Source organism: Beta vulgaris, chromosome 2 (assembly GCF_026745355.1).
Source record: "Beta vulgaris subsp. vulgaris cultivar EL10 chromosome 2, EL10.2, whole genome shotgun sequence".
Lineage (NCBI taxonomy): Eukaryota > Viridiplantae > Streptophyta > Magnoliopsida > Caryophyllales > Amaranthaceae > Beta > Beta vulgaris.
Window position 1 is genome coordinate 6470858 of NC_079203.1, and position 20192 is coordinate 6491049.

At 35.4% G+C, this 20192-nt stretch overlaps 2 protein-coding genes and 1 long non-coding RNA gene across 3 annotated transcripts; all 3 read left to right on the forward strand.

Annotated features, from left to right (window-relative positions):
- The first annotated feature begins 1260 nt into the window (after positions 1-1260).
- LOC125495069 (uncharacterized) lies at positions 1261-2229 on the forward strand. Its single transcript, XR_007271747.2, has 2 exons — positions 1261-1416; positions 1914-2229. It is a non-coding gene; the product is annotated as an uncharacterized LOC125495069 (long non-coding RNA).
- Positions 2230-9466: 7237 nt separating this feature from the next.
- Positions 9467-14380, forward strand: LOC104887541 (putative disease resistance protein At3g14460). The gene is made up of 2 exons (XM_019248026.3): positions 9467-9901; positions 10828-14380. Exon 2 carries the CDS (start codon positions 10879-10881, stop codon positions 14176-14178), a length of 3300 nt encoding a protein of 1099 aa, XP_019103571.2. The 5' UTR covers positions 9467-9901; positions 10828-10878; the 3' UTR covers positions 14179-14380.
- A 3467-nt stretch (positions 14381-17847) lies between these two features.
- On the forward strand, positions 17848-20115 carry LOC104887540 (hypothetical protein). The gene is made up of 2 exons (XM_010672194.4): positions 17848-19531; positions 19894-20115. Exon 1 carries the CDS (start codon positions 17992-17994, stop codon positions 19477-19479), a length of 1488 nt encoding a protein of 495 aa, XP_010670496.2. The 5' UTR covers positions 17848-17991; the 3' UTR covers positions 19480-19531; positions 19894-20115.
- Positions 20116-20192: the final 77 nt, after the last annotated feature.

Consider the following 20192-nt stretch of genomic DNA (forward strand, 5'->3'; position numbering starts at 1 on the left):
AGACAATCAATTTTAAGAAATAACTTTTTTTTTGTTTTTTTTTTGATTGGGAAATTAAGTCAGCCCAAGGGCTAACCCCTACCCAGGCTACTAGCCTTGTAGGAACTACCAGCACATTGGCTGGTAAAGCATGCAAAGCATGCTAAGGAAATACCCCAACATAATGCTGGGGGTAAGGATCGAACCCCTGACCTCACAGATCAGAGGGGAGTGTTCTACCACATGAGCTAGCTCCTCATCCTTAATTTCAAGAAATAAATAGTAAACACTATAAGTATTTCTAAACAAATTAAAATATAAACTAATTGCATCTTGGACTAAAGATAGGACTAATTTTGTTTATGCTATCATCTCAAAAGTCATTATCATATAGACCAACTAGCTTTCATATGCACGCGATACGTGCGTTAATTTCAAAATTTGTTATTCTATTAGATACTCCATTCGTACTTTATTTATGATTAAACTTAAATGTGAAAAATTCAACAATTAGATGAATTTAGATATATTAATTCGCTAATGTAAAAAAATAAAAAGGTTGTGAGTGATTGTTAACATTAATTTTTTTGAATGAATATTGAACAGAATGAAACAAAAATAATGAGTCGGTTTAACTGAATTAAATAGTATCAAAGATAGTGAATGTTCAGACTTTTCATGTGCACGTTATGTATGCCATCTTTTTTTTATAAGGTATATAAATATTTTGTCCATTTAATTTTGATTGAAGTATTTGATGCATATACCATTTTAAAACTTATTTTAAATGCAAGTTGGAATGAGAATTTTTAAATGATTTGCTTTTGTAATTTTTTTCATTCCATTAATTAGATCATTAAGGGTATATTAGTCACTTCAAAAGAGGACACCACACCTCCTCCCTTGGTTTATATAATAGAGATTAGCACTCTACTAGCTAGATTGAAATATGAGCCTAGTCATCGCATACTCGCCAAGAAAAGCCAAATATCAGCAATTATTTCTATAGACTACAAATACAATAACTAGGGCTGGCAAAAGTCGACCCAACCTGATAACACGACCCGAACCCGACCCGAAATAAACGGGTTTGGGAAAAAAAATTCGACCCATTTAAGTAATTGGGTCGACCTGAACCCGACCTGAAATTAATTGGGTTAGGTTCGGGTTGAAAATCTCAACCCGAAAATAACCCACATAACCCGTTTAAAATTTGAGTTAATATACCGAATTTGGGCCAAGCCCAATGTAAAAACATAAAAGATAAAACCCTGTCATTTATGAGTTATGACTGCAGTATAAAAACAAAGGTTAAAAAGTAAAACCCTAACATTTCACAAAACCTAAACGGCACAAAGCCAAAAACCCTAACATTTCAATTTTCAACTCTCTCTTTCTCACTCTTTCATTCTTGCGTCGCCCTTAGTCCAAATTTTGGTGAGTTCATTTTGTTTCTTTCCACTTTATCTTTAATCCTTCAAATTTGTTTAGTTCTTCAAATATTATTTTTTGTTTAATCATCTTTTGTTCAGTGAGTTTGCTACATAAGTTTCATTTTGTTTAGTTCAAATCTTGGTGAGTTCACTTTGTTTTTGTCACTTTATCTTTAATCCTTCGAATTTGTTTCAGTTTGTTTAGTTTTTCGAATTTCATTTTCTCTTTAATCATTTTGTTTAGTTCTTCAGTTTGTTTAATCTTGTTTTCGCCTATGTTTTGTAATTTCTTTTCCCCTCTGTTTTGTATCGTCATTTTGTTATGTTCAGTTGTTAGTCTTACTGATGGAAATGTTTAGTTTGCTGTTTTTTTGAACTCGATATTTGCTGTTTTTTTCCCTCTTTTATAGTCGTTTTGTATCTTCATTTTTTTCTCTTGTTTTGTACTATAACAGTTTAGTTAAGTTGTTCTTATTTTTTGCTTCATATCTGTTAATGCAGATGGCTGACCTCCCTTCTAATCATGTTGATTTGGAGGCTTCATCAGAGGAAGAAGAGAACTCCCATGTCTAGCCAAGCTTGATGCTGATTTTATAATGATGTTTGATTGATTTTGTATTGTAGTTGGCAAACTTTTATATTTTAGTTGCAAATTAACTTCTAGCGTATTTAGTATATTTTGATGGAGTGTTGGTTTCTTTGTTTGAAATTTGAATGTTGGTACTTGACTATTTGTGTAGTTGGATACTTGGATTTAACTTTTAATTTTCTAACTTGAATGTTGGATGCAATTGGATGCCGATTTCTTTGTTATAAATTTGAATGTTGGATAGTTGGAAATTTGGAATAGATCGATGTGTGTTAGAAAAAAGTCTGTAAAAAATTAGGATTTTTTTGGGCAAAGTTGAAGTTATTCAGCAATCGGGTTAAACAGGTCGGGTTCGGGTCAACCCGATTAACTTTGGGTCGGGTTCAGGTTTAATTTTCTGACCTGTTTACCTAAATAGGTCGGGTTCGGGTTCATAGGTTCTGACCTGTTTACCTAAATAGGTCGACCTGAACCTGACCCGACCCGACCTGATTGCCAGCCCTAACAATAACCCAAAACTATATGTGTTTCCTAGAATTTTCCTGGAAATAAACTTGGTTATTGAGGGATTGTGAGTGGGTAGATAAAATACATTAAAAGGTTGACTATTGACTAACTCAAACCATGGGTTTTTGACATTTCTACTCAAATAATTCCAGTATATTTTCTTCAAGAAGAAAACTCTGGAATTCATTGAATTAATCTACTACAATTGAAAATAAAAGTGAGTCAATATTCAGTAATATGGGAATAATAGGAGAAACAATTCTATCAGCATTTCTACAAGTGCTGTTTGAGAAGTTATTTTCCCGAGGAGTAAATTTGTTTATGAGGTTAGTGAAAGGAGGAATCCAACAAAAAACCATCAAACAATGGGAGAAACAACTAAGAATTATAGAGGCAGTTTTAAGTGATGCTGAGCAAAAGCAAGTCCAAAGCAATGCTGTGAAGTCATGGATGCAGGACCTCCAAGATTTGGCGTATGACTTAGAAGATGTGTTGGATGCATTTGCAACTCAAGCTCAAATTTACGAATTGTCGATCATGAATGATAGTCATAGCTCCGAATATAAGGATAATGACACCAAGTTTATGGTATGTTACACTCTTCTATAAGTACTTCGTATAATGTTCTTTTAACTTCCTTGGATATAGTACAACTACAAGGCAAAATTTGGTTGACTTAGTGGGTAAATTACCACTACTAATAAAATTTAATATGAGCTAATCCAACTTAACATCAACAATTATATTTTAATGTTCTATTACAATTTAGAAGTGGTTAATCTACCCATTGGGTAGATGTAGTTATATCTGAGTCCAACTCAACATCATTAATTATATATTTGGTAGTTTATCTCTAGAGGATAGTCTTAGGCCCGGTATTGAGCAAGTCCAAACTGGAACTCAGCAAAGGGCCTCACAATTATTAGAGGTCAGTCCCAATTTTTAAAAAATAATCTTTAACGGGTGAGCTCAAAATATTTGGCACCACAGTACAATACGAAACAGACAACTTAACTTTTCTCCTCAAAATTAGAGGGCTCAGATTTCTCTCTCTCCTTACTTTTCTCCTTAACACTGGACTTTCTCCTAATTCTATATTTCAACTCGAATCACAACCAAGTAGTACGTTTTCAAAATTTGGAATTTTTTTTTTATTTTTTTTTTACCCGATTCTAGTTTCTAGTATGAAGCTACAAAATTCACATCACTGACATCTTCTCCAACGAGCTTGAAAATTGAATTCCTATAATAGCTATAAATTTACATGTGTCATCCTCTCTAAATTCACATCTACAAATTCAGAAATTCAAGTAATTGTATTTTGCTTAGTTTAATTTTTATTTTACTAGTTTGAGATTCTGACTTTTGCTTATTGATGTTGGTGTATATTAATTTCTGATTTTTGAGTATCACTATATTTTTGTATTAAATGGGGAAAAATATTGGTTACTAATTTTAACTTTTGTATTTGAAAAGAGAAGTAGCAAAGTAGCAATATAAAGTGAGAGAAGTTAATTGAGTCCAGATTCTACAAAAAAGAGTCGAAGGATTGTTTAGTTATTTTAATTATGCCTTCTCGATTTAGAAAATATGGTTCCGAACATGAAAAACGTTAAAAGAAAAAGAGAGTTGAAAAACAATTTGCTTTAAAATTTTTATAAATGTGAGCATATTTTTCAATGTCACATCCTCCATATCGTTCGGATAATCATAGTTTATCCACCGAGTAGATGGTATCAATCTCCTTTTAATTTTATTGATTCACGATTGTTCATTGATAAGTATATATGATAACTCAAACTCTAAAAGTTAAAATTTCTCTTATCAAACATACTATATCTATTTAATACTTCGAAGATTTGTAAAACTCTAGTGTTTTTAATATGGTTTTCTTGTCATAAAGTACAACATTTTACTATGGCCCTGTTTGACAATTAATGGATAGCTTTTGACTGTTAGCTAATTATATTAGCTGATATAAGCTGTTTGTATTCCCTTTGTTTCCTAAAGATCTTCCTTGTTACTGTTCCTACATATACCAAGGAGGATCCACTTGTGTGGGGTGTGGGGTGGGTAAAGTAGGAGAGAGAAAGGGGTTAAGATAAATAAACAAATAAAAATGGGTTAAAGTAGGAGAGAGAAAGGGAGAAAAATTGAATTAGTAATGTAATGGTGGACCATATGATAGGGACATGAGAGGGTAAAAAAGGGAAAACAAATTTCAAATAAGGAATAAAGTAAAAGAGGGAAGATCTTTTAGAAACGCACTTAAATGGAAAGAGGGAAGATATTTAGGAAACGGAGGGAGTATAAAGGTTTTTGATAAGTAGTTGATAGCTGATTAATACTTGATTGTGTAAAATGATCAATAAGGTCGTTGACATCATTTTCACTCTTATACTTGTTGTTGTTTATAAAATAAATATGTTTGGAGAATATCTATTATTGGGGATAAGACATACTAATAAATAATAATTTTAACCACATCCATCAAATTCAATATTAATCAATTATTTAAAAAAATTTAAATATCCAAATTTATGAATTGATAATGTGCAAATATTTTAATAAGAACATGAGCATAATCCATTTTGGTACCTTTTATAGATTATAAAAGAAATATGTTTGGTGAATACATATTTGGAATAAGACATACAAGAAAAAGAAGATCAGAGCACTAGTGGAAAAATGAAGAAGGGCTGCGCTGAAAAAGGCCTGTAGGGCTGCGCTTTTTGACAGCAGCCCTTTCAATAGCAGCCCTTCACATTTTTAGTAGGGCTGCGCTAGAAAAGCGCAACCCTTCACTGTGAAGGGTTGCGCTTTTTAGGTAAAAGCGCAGCCCTTCATAGCTAGAAGGGCTGCACTTTTTAGGTAAAAGCGCAGCCCTTCATGGCTAGAAGGGCTGCGCTTTTACCTAAAAAGCGCAACCCTTCCTACAAAAAAAAAAGGGTAATGTTATATGTAGCCCTTAGGGCTACATATAAGCATTAAATACATTTCTTTAAATGGAAACAATTTAAGAATTCAAGACACATTTTCACATCAATTGAGGTAATAAATGCTTGATTCAATATTTTATTTCCATTTTAAGCACTTTATACATAGCCCTAAGGGCTACATATATCATTTTCCAAAAAAAAATTCTTTTTTTTTGACATTTTTTACTCATAATCTCACATTTTCTGAAATTATACAGAAGAGAAGAGAAACGAAACGAAGATAAACCCAAAACAAAAAAAAAGAAAGAAACGAAAATGAAAAAAAGGAACAAAAACTAATATACAGAAGAGAAGAAATTATAGATCTGAAAATACAAGAACATTAATCAAAACGAATATGAAAATACAAGAACATTAATCAAAACAAAGAGAAGTATACAAGAACATTAAATCAAAACAAAAAAAGTATACAAGAACATTAATCAAAACAAAGAGAAGTATACAAGAACATTAATCAAAACAAAGAGAAGTATACAAGAACATTATAGATCTGAAAATACAAGAACTACCTCCAAACATTAACCTAATAATGTTTAAATACATAAAACAAAACCCTAATACATAATTAAGGAAAAAAAAATTTCGGAAATACTTAAAATGCCTATTTGGAGGCTTAAACGAACTTGGATGGCTTAAAAAGCCTAAACGTCACGGCATAGCGGTGAGTTTGACTCGTTGGCCCGTTCCACTTCCGAAAAGGTATCACGATAGGCAATCGGACTCCGTCGGCATGATTCGTGCAAATCATTTCAGGATTTTTGTCGCAATTTTTATGGGAGTTTTTGAGAGAGAAGAGAGGATGAGAGAGAAGGAGGAAAGGGAGGAGGGACGTGAGAGAAGGAGAAAAAGGGATGAGGGATGTGAGAGAGGAGAGAGAATGAGGGATAATATATTTGACGAATCCCGCTTAATATTTGAAGCCCGCGAACTTTTTTATTTCAATTTTTTTTAAAAAGGGACAAAAGCGCAGCCCTACATAGCAGAAGGGCTGCGCTTTTTTAAAAACTGCAGCCCTTCACTTAGTAGGGCTGCGCATTTGGGAAAAGCGCAACCCTTCTTACATACAGAAGGGCTGCACTTTTTCCAAAAGCGCAGCCCTACTAAGTGAAGGACTGCGCTTTTGAAAAAGCGCAGCCCTTCACTTAGTAGGGCTGCGCTTTTGGAAAAAGTGCAGCCCTTCCTGCGCAGCCCTTCCTGCGCAGCCCTTCCTTTTTTTTTCCCCTAGTGGAGATTGAACACTAAGACCAATGCAAGATTAACAAAAAAATTACAAGAATAAGAAAAATTAGAGAAATAAAAAAAACATAATCTCATGACATGTTTAGAGATACCTTACTTAGTAAGGGTAGCAATTCACTCATTCTCAAACCTCTAATATCAAAAAGCTCATCCCAGTAGCTTTTTATAAAAGAGCTTTTTGAGTTGAAAAAACTATTTCAAATCTTTATTTACCAAACACCCATATTAGAGGATTGACTACTTAAATCCTCTAATATGAGCTCAAACCTCTAATTTTACTCGAAACTGGTGCGCCTTTTCCTCTAGATCTTCCATCTCAGCGGTGACTGAATCCGTTGTTGACTTCTTTGCCAACTGTGTCCACAACCCCTGTTGCTTCAGTAAAGCCTGCATCTTAATGCGACAGACTGAAACTATTCCTCCCAGTGAATTTATCGATCTTCATATTCATCCCAGACATCTTCCCCACACAGATTGAACACAAAGCTCTGATACCAATTTGTTATGACAGACGTGAGAGAGAAACAAATAATGAATGCAAAACAATGAAAATCATATAGTAGATTTACGTGGTTCACCAATTTGGCTACGTCCATGGGCAAAAACCACCGAAAACCACCCCCAACATTCTGTCACCCCCGAAAACCACTCTCTCCACCCCTTCATCCCAGAAAACCACCAAACTCAGTCATCCCACCCCCCGAAAACCACCAATCCTAGCAACCGTAGCCTTGAAACCCACCACCCCTCACTATCTCACCCCCGAAATACAACAACCCCAACCACCCCACCCTCGAACTACACCAAACCCAGCCACCTCGCCCTCGAAGTACACCAAACCCAACCAACATGTTTGTATCAAAAGGAAAATGTTGGTTTTGTTTTTTGTTTTTCAAATTGAAATAAAAAATTAAAGAATCAACCAATAAGATAAATGACACGTGTCATAGTGACCTGCTACAACAAGTTACAACTGGTATTGACCTATCAGGAGAACTTTCGGCAAAAGTTTGTATTATTCTAGTTCAAAAATCCAATTTTTTATGGTAGTATTCTGTTTTAACATTTTCCTTATATGCATAATTGTAAATCAGGAAATAAATGATAAACTTTGAATATGTTTCTTTATGCTCCAAACTAGGAGCATATAAGTCTTTTCATAGGGATGGACAACATATATAAATCCTCTTGGCTTATATAATAAATATACAAGACTTTAGTCATATATCAAATTGATTTACAAAAACCCTAGCCGCTATCTACTCCTCTCCTCTTTTCACATAAAACCTCCTAGAGGGTTGCCATTGATGTTTTTGTCCATGGTAAGCCTTCTTTCTCTAGTTTATTTTTCTTAGTTTTCAACAAGTCCCATACGTGTGATAGGTTTAGTCTCCTTTATGAGTTTTGTACACCCCTCTCACGGTGGGGTATTTGTTCAAAACCTCTATGATCATGATTTGCCATATTAGAATTAAGTTTATTTCAATTGGATATTTTTCTTTTAGTTTATGACTTCCACTATAGATGAGGTTTGACTTCATATCAATTGAAGAATTTTAACTCCAAAAACAATATAAGGTTTTATCACCATATACCCCTAAGAAATTTTTTGGGACTGTATATCCTCGCAAGTTTCCAAATTCACCATATACCTTCCACTTTTCAAAAAAATATATCAATTTGCCCTTATGACTAATGGTGTTAGACTTTCGCTAGTCATTATGTCCTAATCCCCCTAACCCTAATAAACTAACATAAACATAAGCCAAATACTAACCTTAATTTAACCCCTTATCTAATACCATAACCCTAACCCTAACCGTAACCACCACCCCTACCTATCACTTACCCCTAGCCACCCACTGTCTCACCACGCATCCCCCCACACCCCTCCACTGCAGCCCCCTTCCCCTCCCTTTCCCCGCCAGTCACGCCGCCCCCTCCACTCTTCTTCCCCTGCAGTCGTGTATCCCCCCTCCCCTTCCCTCGCAGCCGTTGCGCAACAGTTGGGGAGGGGGTTCGTGACAGGCCGATAACAAGGGAGGGGAAGAGGGTCAACGGGGGAAGGGGGTCAGCGGGAGAAGAGGAGGGGGTGGTGGTGAGGTGATGGTGGTGAGGAGGTAGTGGTGGTGAGGGGGTGGTGGTGAGGGGGTGATGGGGTAGTGGGGGATAAGGGGTGGAGGAGGGGTGGTTAGGGTTAGGGTCCAAGTTAGTGTATTAGATTAGAGTTAGGGTTTGATTTAGGTTAGTTAACTAGGATTGTGGTAGGATTAGGGCCTAATGACTAACAAAAGTCTAACACCGTCAGTCAAAAAGGTAAGTGGATTTATTTTTTGAAATATAGAAGGTATATGGTGAATTTGGAAAATTGAAAGGGTATGTGTTGCAAAAAAAATTTGTCAAAGGTTTATGGTGAAAAAACTGAAAAATATATATTTTTTCTGTTATGTTTTAAATGAAACCTTTGATTTTTCACGCAAGCCAACGCACTTATTTAATAATTAGTATATTTAGTTGTGCACACGTAAAAAATATAAAAAAGTTATAATTTGATAGTATGCATCGAGACAAATCTCAACATCCCACTTGACTATATTTTTCTTAATAACGACAAATTGGAGTCAAAATTGATCAATGAATAGTGTTATTTCACCCCGTGTTTCATTTCAGCAGTGTTTCATTTGAAACAGAATGGAGTAAGTATTTGTATATCATTGGCGGAGCATAAACTGGCCACAATATACTACCTCTGTATCTATTACGTTATAACAATTTCTACTTTTAGGTGTTTTTATTAGTTGCAACATTTTCCTTTTTATGAAAGTTTTTAGGATAATTTGACTATATTACCCTTACTTCACCTACTTTTTTGAACCTGATCAGTACTAATAGCAGGGATAAGTGGGTCAATTATACTCTTTTTTCTCATCCCTTAAAGTTTGTGCAAAGAGGTGAATGTTGTAACTAAATAAAAACAGAGGTAGTATTTCTTACTTCAAAACCTCAAATTCCAGAAGAACGAAACAGAGAATCAATTCTTCCACTGTGTTTTCTCGTTAACTTGGTCTGCAAATGGATTACTTATATACTTGCGCGGGAAGCTTGAAATCTGCCCCTGCTCCTTGCTTTTGTGGGATTGTTTCTCATGATTCAAGGTTGTATTTTTTGGTTTTTTATTTCTTATAATTGATCTTCCATCTTATAGTGTTTTGATCTTGCATTTCACCTGTTCGATAAAATGTCGCAGATTGATAAACAGGGGAGCATTCCCGTGCACAATAGTACTATCTATAATATATTTGCAATTCAATGAGAAAGTTGGTTCAACCTTAATCATAGCTGTTATAAGGTTCAGGCATATTTTCGTGATTTCTTGTTAAATCATGGGTGTGTTTGGTTACACCGAAACATTTCCAAAGTAAAGTGGTTTTCCATGAAAACCATTTTCTAGAGGAAAACTCAATTCTAAATTGATTTTTCTTTGTTTGGTTGCAAGGTAAGTAACTTTTCTTTGAACCCATTTTCCTTTGTTTATGTTCAATTAGTAGATGTTGGTATGAGGTGTACGATGAGCATCCTACATCAGCTCCAAAACGCAAGGCGTTTATGTTGTGGTATTGTTTTTATAGAGTGGGCTAAAGTGCGGCTTCCTTGCCTCTCTAGGGAAAGTTATTTTCGATCCTTGAAAAATGAAGTTCAACCCATATTTTCCCTTGCTTGATCCGGTGCAAACCAAACAGAGGAAAGTGAGGAAAATAGTCTTCGTGCAAAACACTTTCCTCCCAACTAAAGACACCCTAGGATGCAACTTATTGGAACTTAGTGAGGCTTATAGATTACAAAGTGGTTAGAATTTTTTGGAACTTGTTAATATTGTGATAATTGTATTGAAGGATTGATTTTATTAGAGTACAGAATTGAGATTTACTTCTTGAACAATGAGCTTATTATTATTGACTATACAATTTGATGTGAACTTTCAAATAAATTGTGATGCTTTTACTTATTTATCTATCGAATTTCCATGGCGCCTTCCTACTATATAACCCTGGAGTAACACGTAGGAATCGTCTTCTAACAGGCGGAAAGCATTATTGTTGGTGGTTCAAAAGCTATAGAGCATTTATCTTTTATGTTTAACTCTGGCCAAGATTTTTCGGTGAGGATAGAAGAGATTAGTCAACAATTGGAAGAAATTTTAAGCCAAACTGAGGGCTTAGGGCTATCAGTTCATGTGATGCATCAGCAAATAGTACCCACAACAACAGCACCACGTTGGCAAAGCTGGCGAGAATCAACTTCTTTATTATGTGAGCCATTTGTATATGGACGGGAAGGTGACAAGAAGGAAATCATGCATCGGTTACTACATGACGAGAACTCAAGCTCTGGGAACTATATTGTGATTCCTATTGTTGGAAAAGGAGGCATTGGTAAGACGACTCTTGCTCAACTTATCTACAATGATGAAGAAGTGGACGTGTTTTCTTTGAAAGCATGGGTTTATGTATCTCAAATGTTTGATGCTAAAAGGATAACAACATCAATTCTGAATTCAATCACTGGTGAAGCCAATTCATTTTGTGATTTAAATCAAGCTCAAGTACGATTGCAGCAAGTGCTTAGAAACAAACGATTCTTGATTATACTTGATGACATGTGGAGTGTGATGTACAGTGATTGGGATGACCTACGCACTCCACTAAGAGCAGGGGCAAAAGGAAGCAGGGTTATAGTTACCACCAGAATTCAGAAAGTTGCGAGAATTATGAATCCACAAATGAATAATATGATTTTATTGGAGTGTCTTGCAGATGATGACTGTTGGCATCTAATTTTGCAACATGCCTTTGATGATGCCAATATTGCCGTAAGTCCAAATATTAGTCTAACGAGAGCTGAAATGGTAAGGGTGTGCAAAGGGCTACCCCTGGTAGCAAAAACTCTTGGAGGCCTTTTAAGGACCAAAGTGGAGGAGGAGAGCGAGTGGCAAGAGAGTCTCAACACTGATATTTTGAGCATGAGTAAGAGTAGAGTTTTACAGGTATTGGAGTTGAGTTATTATGACCTTCCATCACATTTGAAACGTTGTTTCTCTTACTGCGCTATATTTCCCAATGATCATGCTTTTACAGAGGAGGATGTCATTTTGTTATGGATGGCTGAAGGCTTCCTACCTGAAAATGTAGGGAACAAGCGAATTGAAGACATAGGCCATGAGTATTTCCATGAGCTAGTATCAAGATCATTTTTTGAACCCAGCACAAAAGGATCAAAATGGTTCAAAATGCACAACTTACAAAGTGATTTGGCCCGACAAGTTGTTGGTGATTTATGGTTGGTGATGAAGGAATGTTCAGTAAGGAAAGGTTATAGAGCTCGACATTTATCTTTCTCCAAACTAGATGAATGTGAAGATCTATTTCAGTTTAAGAACATAAGCCACTTTCGTACTTTTGCTCAATTTGACAAGCATCCCAGTTCCTCAAGCCGAGTACTTGAGCTTATAGGACATTTTCAGTACATAAGGGTGCTATTGCTACCGAGCCTGGGAATTACAAGTTTTCCAGAATCTATAGGTGACTTAAAGCTCTTACGGTATCTCAATCTCTCATACAATGATTTTGATGAATTGCCGAATTCAGTAAGCAACCTTGTTAATCTCCAAACTTTGTTGCTGAAGGGTTGCGTTAAACTTCAGAAATTATCGACGAATATGAGGTGTCTAATCAACCTTCGCCATCTTGATATTGATGGTACCTCTCTGAATCAGATGCCATTGGGGTTAGGGAATCTGACAAACCTGCAAACGTTACACAGATTTGTCTTAGGAGCTAATGCACCCATAATAAAAGAGTTGAAGAACTTGAAGCAGCTTCGAGGAAAGTTAACCATAGCTGGCTTAGAGAATTTGGTGAACTCCAACGATGCAGGAGAAGCAAGGTTGAATGAGAAATCGTGTCTTCATGAGTTGGAGATGGTATGGGAATGGGGAACCTTCACTAATGGGATTGATGACAACACTAAGATAGATGTGTTAGATCAGCTACACCCTCACAGATCCACAAAAGTGTTAACTCTAAGAAACTACAAGGGATTGACATTCCCAAGTTGGTTGAGTGACCCTTCTTTCACTAAGATGGTTGTCATAAGGCTAATAGGTTGTGAGAGATGTGAATCATTACCATCACTAGGGAAGCTTCCTTCACTGAAGGAACTTGTGGTTCAAGAAATGCGCGGTCTTAAATCAGTAGATGATGACTTTTACGGTGTTGGTTGTTCAAACCCTTTTCCGGCATTGAAAACTCTGAAATTCAAGTCTATGTTTTCTTGGGAAAGTTGGTTAATTTCATCAGCTGATACTAAGGGTTTTTCTAACCTTCAAGAGCTTTCAATCAAGGATTCTCCCCTCCTACAACATTTATCTTTACCTTCATGTCTCCCTTTGTTAGAGACACTTGAGATACAACATTGTAAGAAGCTAGATGCCTCACTTCCAACCCTCCCTCATCTCCAGAAGTTGGTATTAGAAGATTGTTCATCCCTTTTCATGGTTGATCAGCTATCTACGACTCTTCGACAACTGGCTATTTCCAATTGCCGGAAACTACAGTTGGTGGAATTCAGCAGACGATGCTTCTCTCTTGATGAAAATATATCTCTAGAGGTTGTAGAAGTTGTCAATTGCCAATCTCTGTTAAATTTTTTCAGTAGAGATGGTATTGAAGCTTATAATTCTTCTCCAACTTTAGGATTGATAGATAGAGGAGAGCTTTCATTGTTTAGAGAAGGTTTAAGTACATCCAAACTTGGTTATCTCACCAAATTAACAATAAGTGGGTGTCCTTATCTCGTCTCATTCCCAAAAGATGTTCTTCTTCCTGGCCTACGAAATCTTTTGATTTCAGTTTGTGAAAACCTGGAGAATCTCCCAAATCAAATGCATAGCTTCACCTCTCTCCAAGACTTTATTCTCACAAATTGCCCAAAAGTCCGCTGCTTCCCAGAAGGCGGTCTACCCATAAACTTGATATCAGTCTACTTCTATGGACTTAACATTCAGCAACCATTTAAAGAGTGGAAGTTGCACAACCTTAATTCTCTTCAAAAGCTATCTGTTTCTGATGTAGGATACTCTTCAAATTCAATCCACTCCTTCCCAGATGATGATGATCATTGTCTTCCATCGTCGTTGAATGGGTTAGCCATCAGCGGTTTCCTGAACTTGAAATCAATATCTTTCCTGGGTATTCCGAATCTCACTTCTCTTTCTATCAGGAGATGTCCGAAGCTTAAATATTTCGTCGATGAATGTCTACCTTCTGGACTTAGAGATTTAGTGGTTGTTCAGTGTCCTTTGCTGAAGCATCAAATGGAAAAGGATCCTCTTCGTCGCAAATTATCATGTATTACTCATCTCCATATATGCTAGTGTTGCAGTTGATGTAATGCTAAGTGTTAGATCATCATAAATCCCAACTATGTACTGAATTTTCTTTTATGGTGTTATACAGTGTTGTTCTTTATTATTTTCCCACTTGTTGAAGTCTTTTGTTTATCTTCATTATGTAAAATGTATGTAAATACAGGAGTTCAGCAATGCACATTGAGTCTGGTTTTTCTTTTCCTACATACTTGTATAGCTAATTCGAGTAATTATGTTTTAATTTTGAAACTGATGGAATAAGTTCTGGTAAAGATGCGTATAATTTATTTGATGCTTAAATTATTTCCCAATAAAGCATATGAGGAGGGAAAGACTAGAGCTCTTTGTAAAGAAACCAGATTCAGCAGCAGGGGAATATGTTTCTTCCATTCTTTGTCAACTTAAACTAGTGGATGACAGTTATTATGCTTGTAAAATTGATAAATGTATATACACAAGACAAAGACTTGAAAAGGAGATGCTAGAAACTTAGCAAAAGCATTGATTTATTGGCTACTGCATCGAGGATATGTAAGGAGATATGGACATAGGTGCTTTACCATGAAAAGGGAAAAACAACTAACAAGTTAGATGAGTATTGATAAAACAATCTCTGAAATTGGTGAAGCTTGCCCGATCTTACTTAAGATACATGAAGTGTAAGGGTGCATTCCCTTCATCCGAGTTCTCCAAAATTAACTTAACTGAATTTATTGTAATTTAATAAAGTTATTTTTTATAAGATGTTAGAACTCATCTGAACTTAACATAACTTATCTAGGCTCATTTAATTAAACTTATTTATACTTACTGAACTTGAAACTTAACTTTTTAAAGGTGAAGACTGAAGAGACATACTCTGAAACTGTTAACTTTCTCGTGCCCTTAACATAGGGCATGTCTCATGGATCTTGAGATTAACTTACTCTCTACAAACAAGATATAAGATTGTGTAATTTACCTTTTATCCATACTAATAGATGATAGAAATGGAAAAGAAAGCCCATTATTTGATTTTCATATAGTGTTAAGTAAAGGCAAAGCTAGAATTCAAAAGTTAATGAACCAAGAATATTTAAAGCAAATTCATAAAAACACTTATTTTTGATTATCCCATTTTACTACTCAAGTAAGAACAAGCATGCAATATTTTAGCTAGTTTAATAAAATATATCTTAAAAATCTACAAGGGCCACTTTAAAATTATATATGGACCGCAAGGATGGAGCCGCAGGGGCCAACCCCCTTGTAGCTTCACCGTGGGTGTTAGACATTTACTTAAGTATAAAATCCAACTTGGTGCCCATCTCTAATAGATGGGTAGCATTAACCAATGTATATTGTTGAACTATGGCTTAAATTAATTATTTGGCACTAGCATTAACCAAGCCCTGGTGGGGGCGTGGGGGCAATGCCCCGAAAACTTTCGGTATAGGTTATCGATTATATTGAGTTTGTTTTAGTTCGGGTTTAGGCACATCTGTTTAGGTTAATTAGTACGGTACTATATAAGTCCTATAATTAACTTATGCCATCATATTTTGTATTATGTATTATGTACTCTCTCCTAAACCTAATAAAATCACATCTCGTTGCTGTGTGAACATAGCTAACATATTGTTAGTGAACTACGTTAAATCATTGTGTAAATTATTCATTAATTAATTGTTTGTTCCTTTAATTGCATATTTCACAACATACATCCCCAAAAATATTAATTGTTTGTTCCCTGCTAGACCATCTGCTATAGGCCCTAAAGCTCTTGTTTCATATCTTCTCTTGATGATCCATTTTGTGACTGTATATTACTCTGTTTCAAGTTGTTTAAGTTGTGTTATTTGCTAGTTTTTGGGTTGTATGATGTATTTTGGGCCTTCAAGTCGTTACTAATATAATTTTCCTCCTTTGCGTTAAAAAAAGAGTTTAGCTTGCTAATCTTCAAAAACGATCTTTCTCATGTTTGGGTGATCGTTTTATGATGCGTTTGTATAAGCATTGTTTTAGACGAGATTTAATGTTAAATCTTAAACATTATTCTTACAAGACTTTATCAACGAATTAAATTGGTTGATACCCGCAAAATTTTGTCGAAGATGCTCGGAGAGCAATTTAAGTATAGTGGAATTTAAACTTTTTGGTTATAGTTTTAGCCAAAAAAAAATTAAAAATACGGAATCCACCCAAGCAACACTCGCCACCACACCACAAAAGCAAAATTCTTAAAAATCATGATACCTATAAAATGTTGATATGGTACGTACTACGATCATATAACACTAATTAAAGAAGTATGATTCTGATATCACTAGTTATGGAATAGTAAATCCCATTCCCACTAGTCGTTCAAATGACTGGAAATAGTCCATAATGGAATAACATTTTTATGGGCATAAAATAGTGCTTACTTGCCTGGTGAGAGCTCATCCGAAGTAAGTGCTTCTATAAGTCTATCGTCTACGATTCATATTCCTTTTATCTTCTACGACTCATATTCCTTTCACTCTAGGAATACTAGCTACTAAAATATATATAAATTTTTATTCTTGCTGGATATGATCCTATAAATTTATTTTTTGGATATGAGAGGTGATCTAATATGTATTACTAATCTTATGAAATTATTGCATTTAATTTGAAATGGCCCAAAATGAAAATTGTTGCATTTAAAACAAAACAGAGGAACTACCATTTTCTTTTGGCCTGAAAATAAATGGATTTGAACACAGATAAGAAGGCGATATGGACACAAGGAAATGCTATCTTAAATAAACGAAGCACACATGACCCAATAAATATAACTTTTTATTGTTATAATACTAGAAGGTAAACTAAATATTGACACTTATATTTCTCTTATCTTCAAAATTTTTATTGTGTCCCTAAATCTGTTTGAAAATTAAATAATGTTTGTTGAGAAAAGTGGGTGTTCTAGATAAGTTATTGGTTTAATAAAATGAGTAGTACCTTGATTTTAATAGTATTAATTATATATATACCATATCTGTTATCGAAAAGTAGTTTATAGTCCTAAGTGATGGCTCGGATTATTAACATTTTCATATTAAAAAACATCTATACAAATATATTAAAAGACGTGCGAAAACAAGAAACTGTGCCACGTGGCGCTCTCTCTAGGGAGTTTTAGTTCATGTAATCCATGTACAATAAAAAAATTAAGAAATTGTAGACTATAAGGTTTGATCCTGAGACCTCAAGTATATATACTAAAGTTTTAACCACTAGGCTAAATTGTATTTAGTATTATTATCATAAAGTATTATATTAATCAATGAAATTTTTTCTTACCCGAGGCATAGCCCGGGCCTAATAACTAGTTAAAATATGGATCATGTTCCTTTTTTTTTAATATGCATAATGATAACATGGTATGAAGCAACTACATAGAGAGTGCCACATGACATGTAAACTTGCTTAAGAATCCTTTTTAATATATTAGTATAGTTGTACGTAGTTAATAAAATAAAGCAAATGTGTTTCTGATTCCTTCCGTTGATAGATTATATATTCCAAACTATAAAAGCTAAAGGCATGGAATATATGCCTATGCAATTGCACGTTGTAAAATTAGAATTATATAATCTTTTCAGTACCATAAAGATTTTGATAATGAAAATAATACAAGTGGAGCAAGAATACATTCTAATTTCCATTTCATCTTTGTGCCAATATATTAAAATTATTTCTTCTTGCACCCTATATAACCATATTTAAACGTTCAATGCTATACCAATCCATTCCAACCCAAATTTCAAACCAACCAAAAATTGAACTATATATCATCACATTAAAAATTAGCTAATGTCATCCATGAAATTATACAAGCCCACTTATTCTTATGGTGCCCATCAGAAAAGCTTCTCTGAGTATGAGCACCAAGAGAGTAAGAACCAATCCAACTATGCCAACTACAATTGGGAGAACAGTTCTAACCAATCGAGGTACGACAGCTCGTCCCGAGAACTTTTATTGGGCCAATCTGTCGATGACTTTGATGCATATGAGTCCAGTAATGCTAGGGCCAATAAGTCCACCAATCACTATGCCCATGCCCAACGGGCCCTTCCAAGCCCATCAATTCATGTTCAACAGGGCCATCATTCCATGCAAAAAATGAAAAGGCAGGAGAGTAGTATGGGCCAAGATTGGACCAACAATTCCCCTAAGTGCTCCAGCCCAACCTCAGGTGAGCACTCAAGCCATACAATGCATAACAAGAATAATCATATGATGGGAGAAATGGAGAATGGTTGGGCCAATAAGCCCAATAAGTACTCTAGCTCAGGCCAAGCATACAATATGGGTCAATCCAAGTACAACGAACGAGGGCAAAAGGCTTACAATTACGACGAAGCCGGTCTCGAAGGTGGTTACGCTAGTAAGCCCACCTTGCTAACTAGTCCAAAGTACATCAGCCCAGTTAAAACTCATCAACCAGGCCTCATTACACAAAATGAGGATCACGGTTGGGCTAACTCAAACTCTAAATTTTCAAGCCCAGCCCAAGTTCAAACTCAACACTCGGGCCTTGCAATGCACGAAGAAGATCATATGATGGGAAAACCAAATATTGGTTGGGCTAATTCGCCCACTAAATTCTCTGGCCCAACTCAAACTCGTCAATCGAGCCTTGCAAAAGGCCCTATGATGGAGAAACATTATCAAGCAGACATGTCAATGCATAACGAGGGCCAGATGATGGGGAAAACGGATCAAGGTTGGGCCAGTGCACGAAGCAAGTTCTTGAGTCCAGCCCAAACTCATCACGGGATGCATAGAGAGGACCACATGGTGGCAAACAAGAGTAGTGGTTGGGCTAATTCACCCGCCAAATACTCCGGCCCAAATCGAGAACACGGGCAACATGGATGGGCAACAAAGTCCAACAACGGATTTGGGCCAAACCAGCTTGGTCACTCAGCCCATAAATCATATGATGACGATTATGATCAGTGTGTGGATGAGGATGTCTATGAGATTATGGATGAAATATTGACCAAGTACCCAGCCCATAATGTTAGTGGTGGACATGGAAGTAATTGGGCCGCAAACAATACATATGCAAGCCAGAACCAGGTTGCAGGCTATGGTAAACAACAAGGATATAGTGGCTCGGCCCATTATGGAAGTGCAGCCCAATCCATGGCGAGTTCTAATTCTAAGTTTGCCGTCAAAAAAGAGATGAACGCATCACACTCTTCCAGTTTCAAGAAAGAAGAATATTCAGCTAGTTCAAGTGCTAACAAGTTTGAGGCTAATAGCATGATGAATAGAGGAGGCTATTGTTGATGATATCTAAGGTGATAAAGCAGTGATCCGATTACTAATGATATTATAAGAGGTAAAAATGCTAGATCAATATCTTGAAACACTTTTTTTTTTTAATCTTTGTGTTGATTTAGTAATTGGTCTATGTCGCACGTGTGTATGAATGTATGATGCACGTATTATTACATACACTTGGGTGTACCTGTGTGTAAGAGGGATATGTTGTTTTTACATGTTTTATGAGAACCTTTAAAACGAATGATAACATAATTCGGTAGTTATTTTATTTACTTTGTTTGCTTGCTTGTGAACTTTGCAACTATAGAAGTCGCCAACATAGAGCTTTTGACATTACAAAATTCGCTAGTTATTTTTTTGATTATGCATAGAAAAAAACCATGTTCAATATTTAATTTTGTCCGAAACATGTTGCAGGTTTACCATGTGAGAGATCAGCTTGATTTGGACACAAGTATAATGTAGGGATAAGTGAAAATAAAGTCGTAAGCAGGCTTTGTCATTTGCCTAGCTATGAAACTTCATGTATTCTTTAAAGCTTTACCAGTTACCATATAAGTATATGTATTATGTATAGTAATCTATCATACGTACACCTTTCAAGCAGTTAAATTTATGAAATAAACTGATGGTTTCTTATATCCTAGCTATATTGTAAGAAATTAGTACAATATTAGATTCACTTTAAAAATAGAGAGAGTATTATACCAAAATTT

What these genes read in the sequence shown, in the direction of transcription:
- LOC104887540 (XM_010672194.4), top strand. Translation starts at nt 17,992, where the DNA reads ATGTCATCCATGAAATTATACAAGCCCACTTATTCTTATGGTGCCCAT.
- LOC104887541 (XM_019248026.3), top strand. Translation starts at nt 10,879, where the DNA reads ATGTTTAACTCTGGCCAAGATTTTTCGGTGAGGATAGAAGAGATTAGT.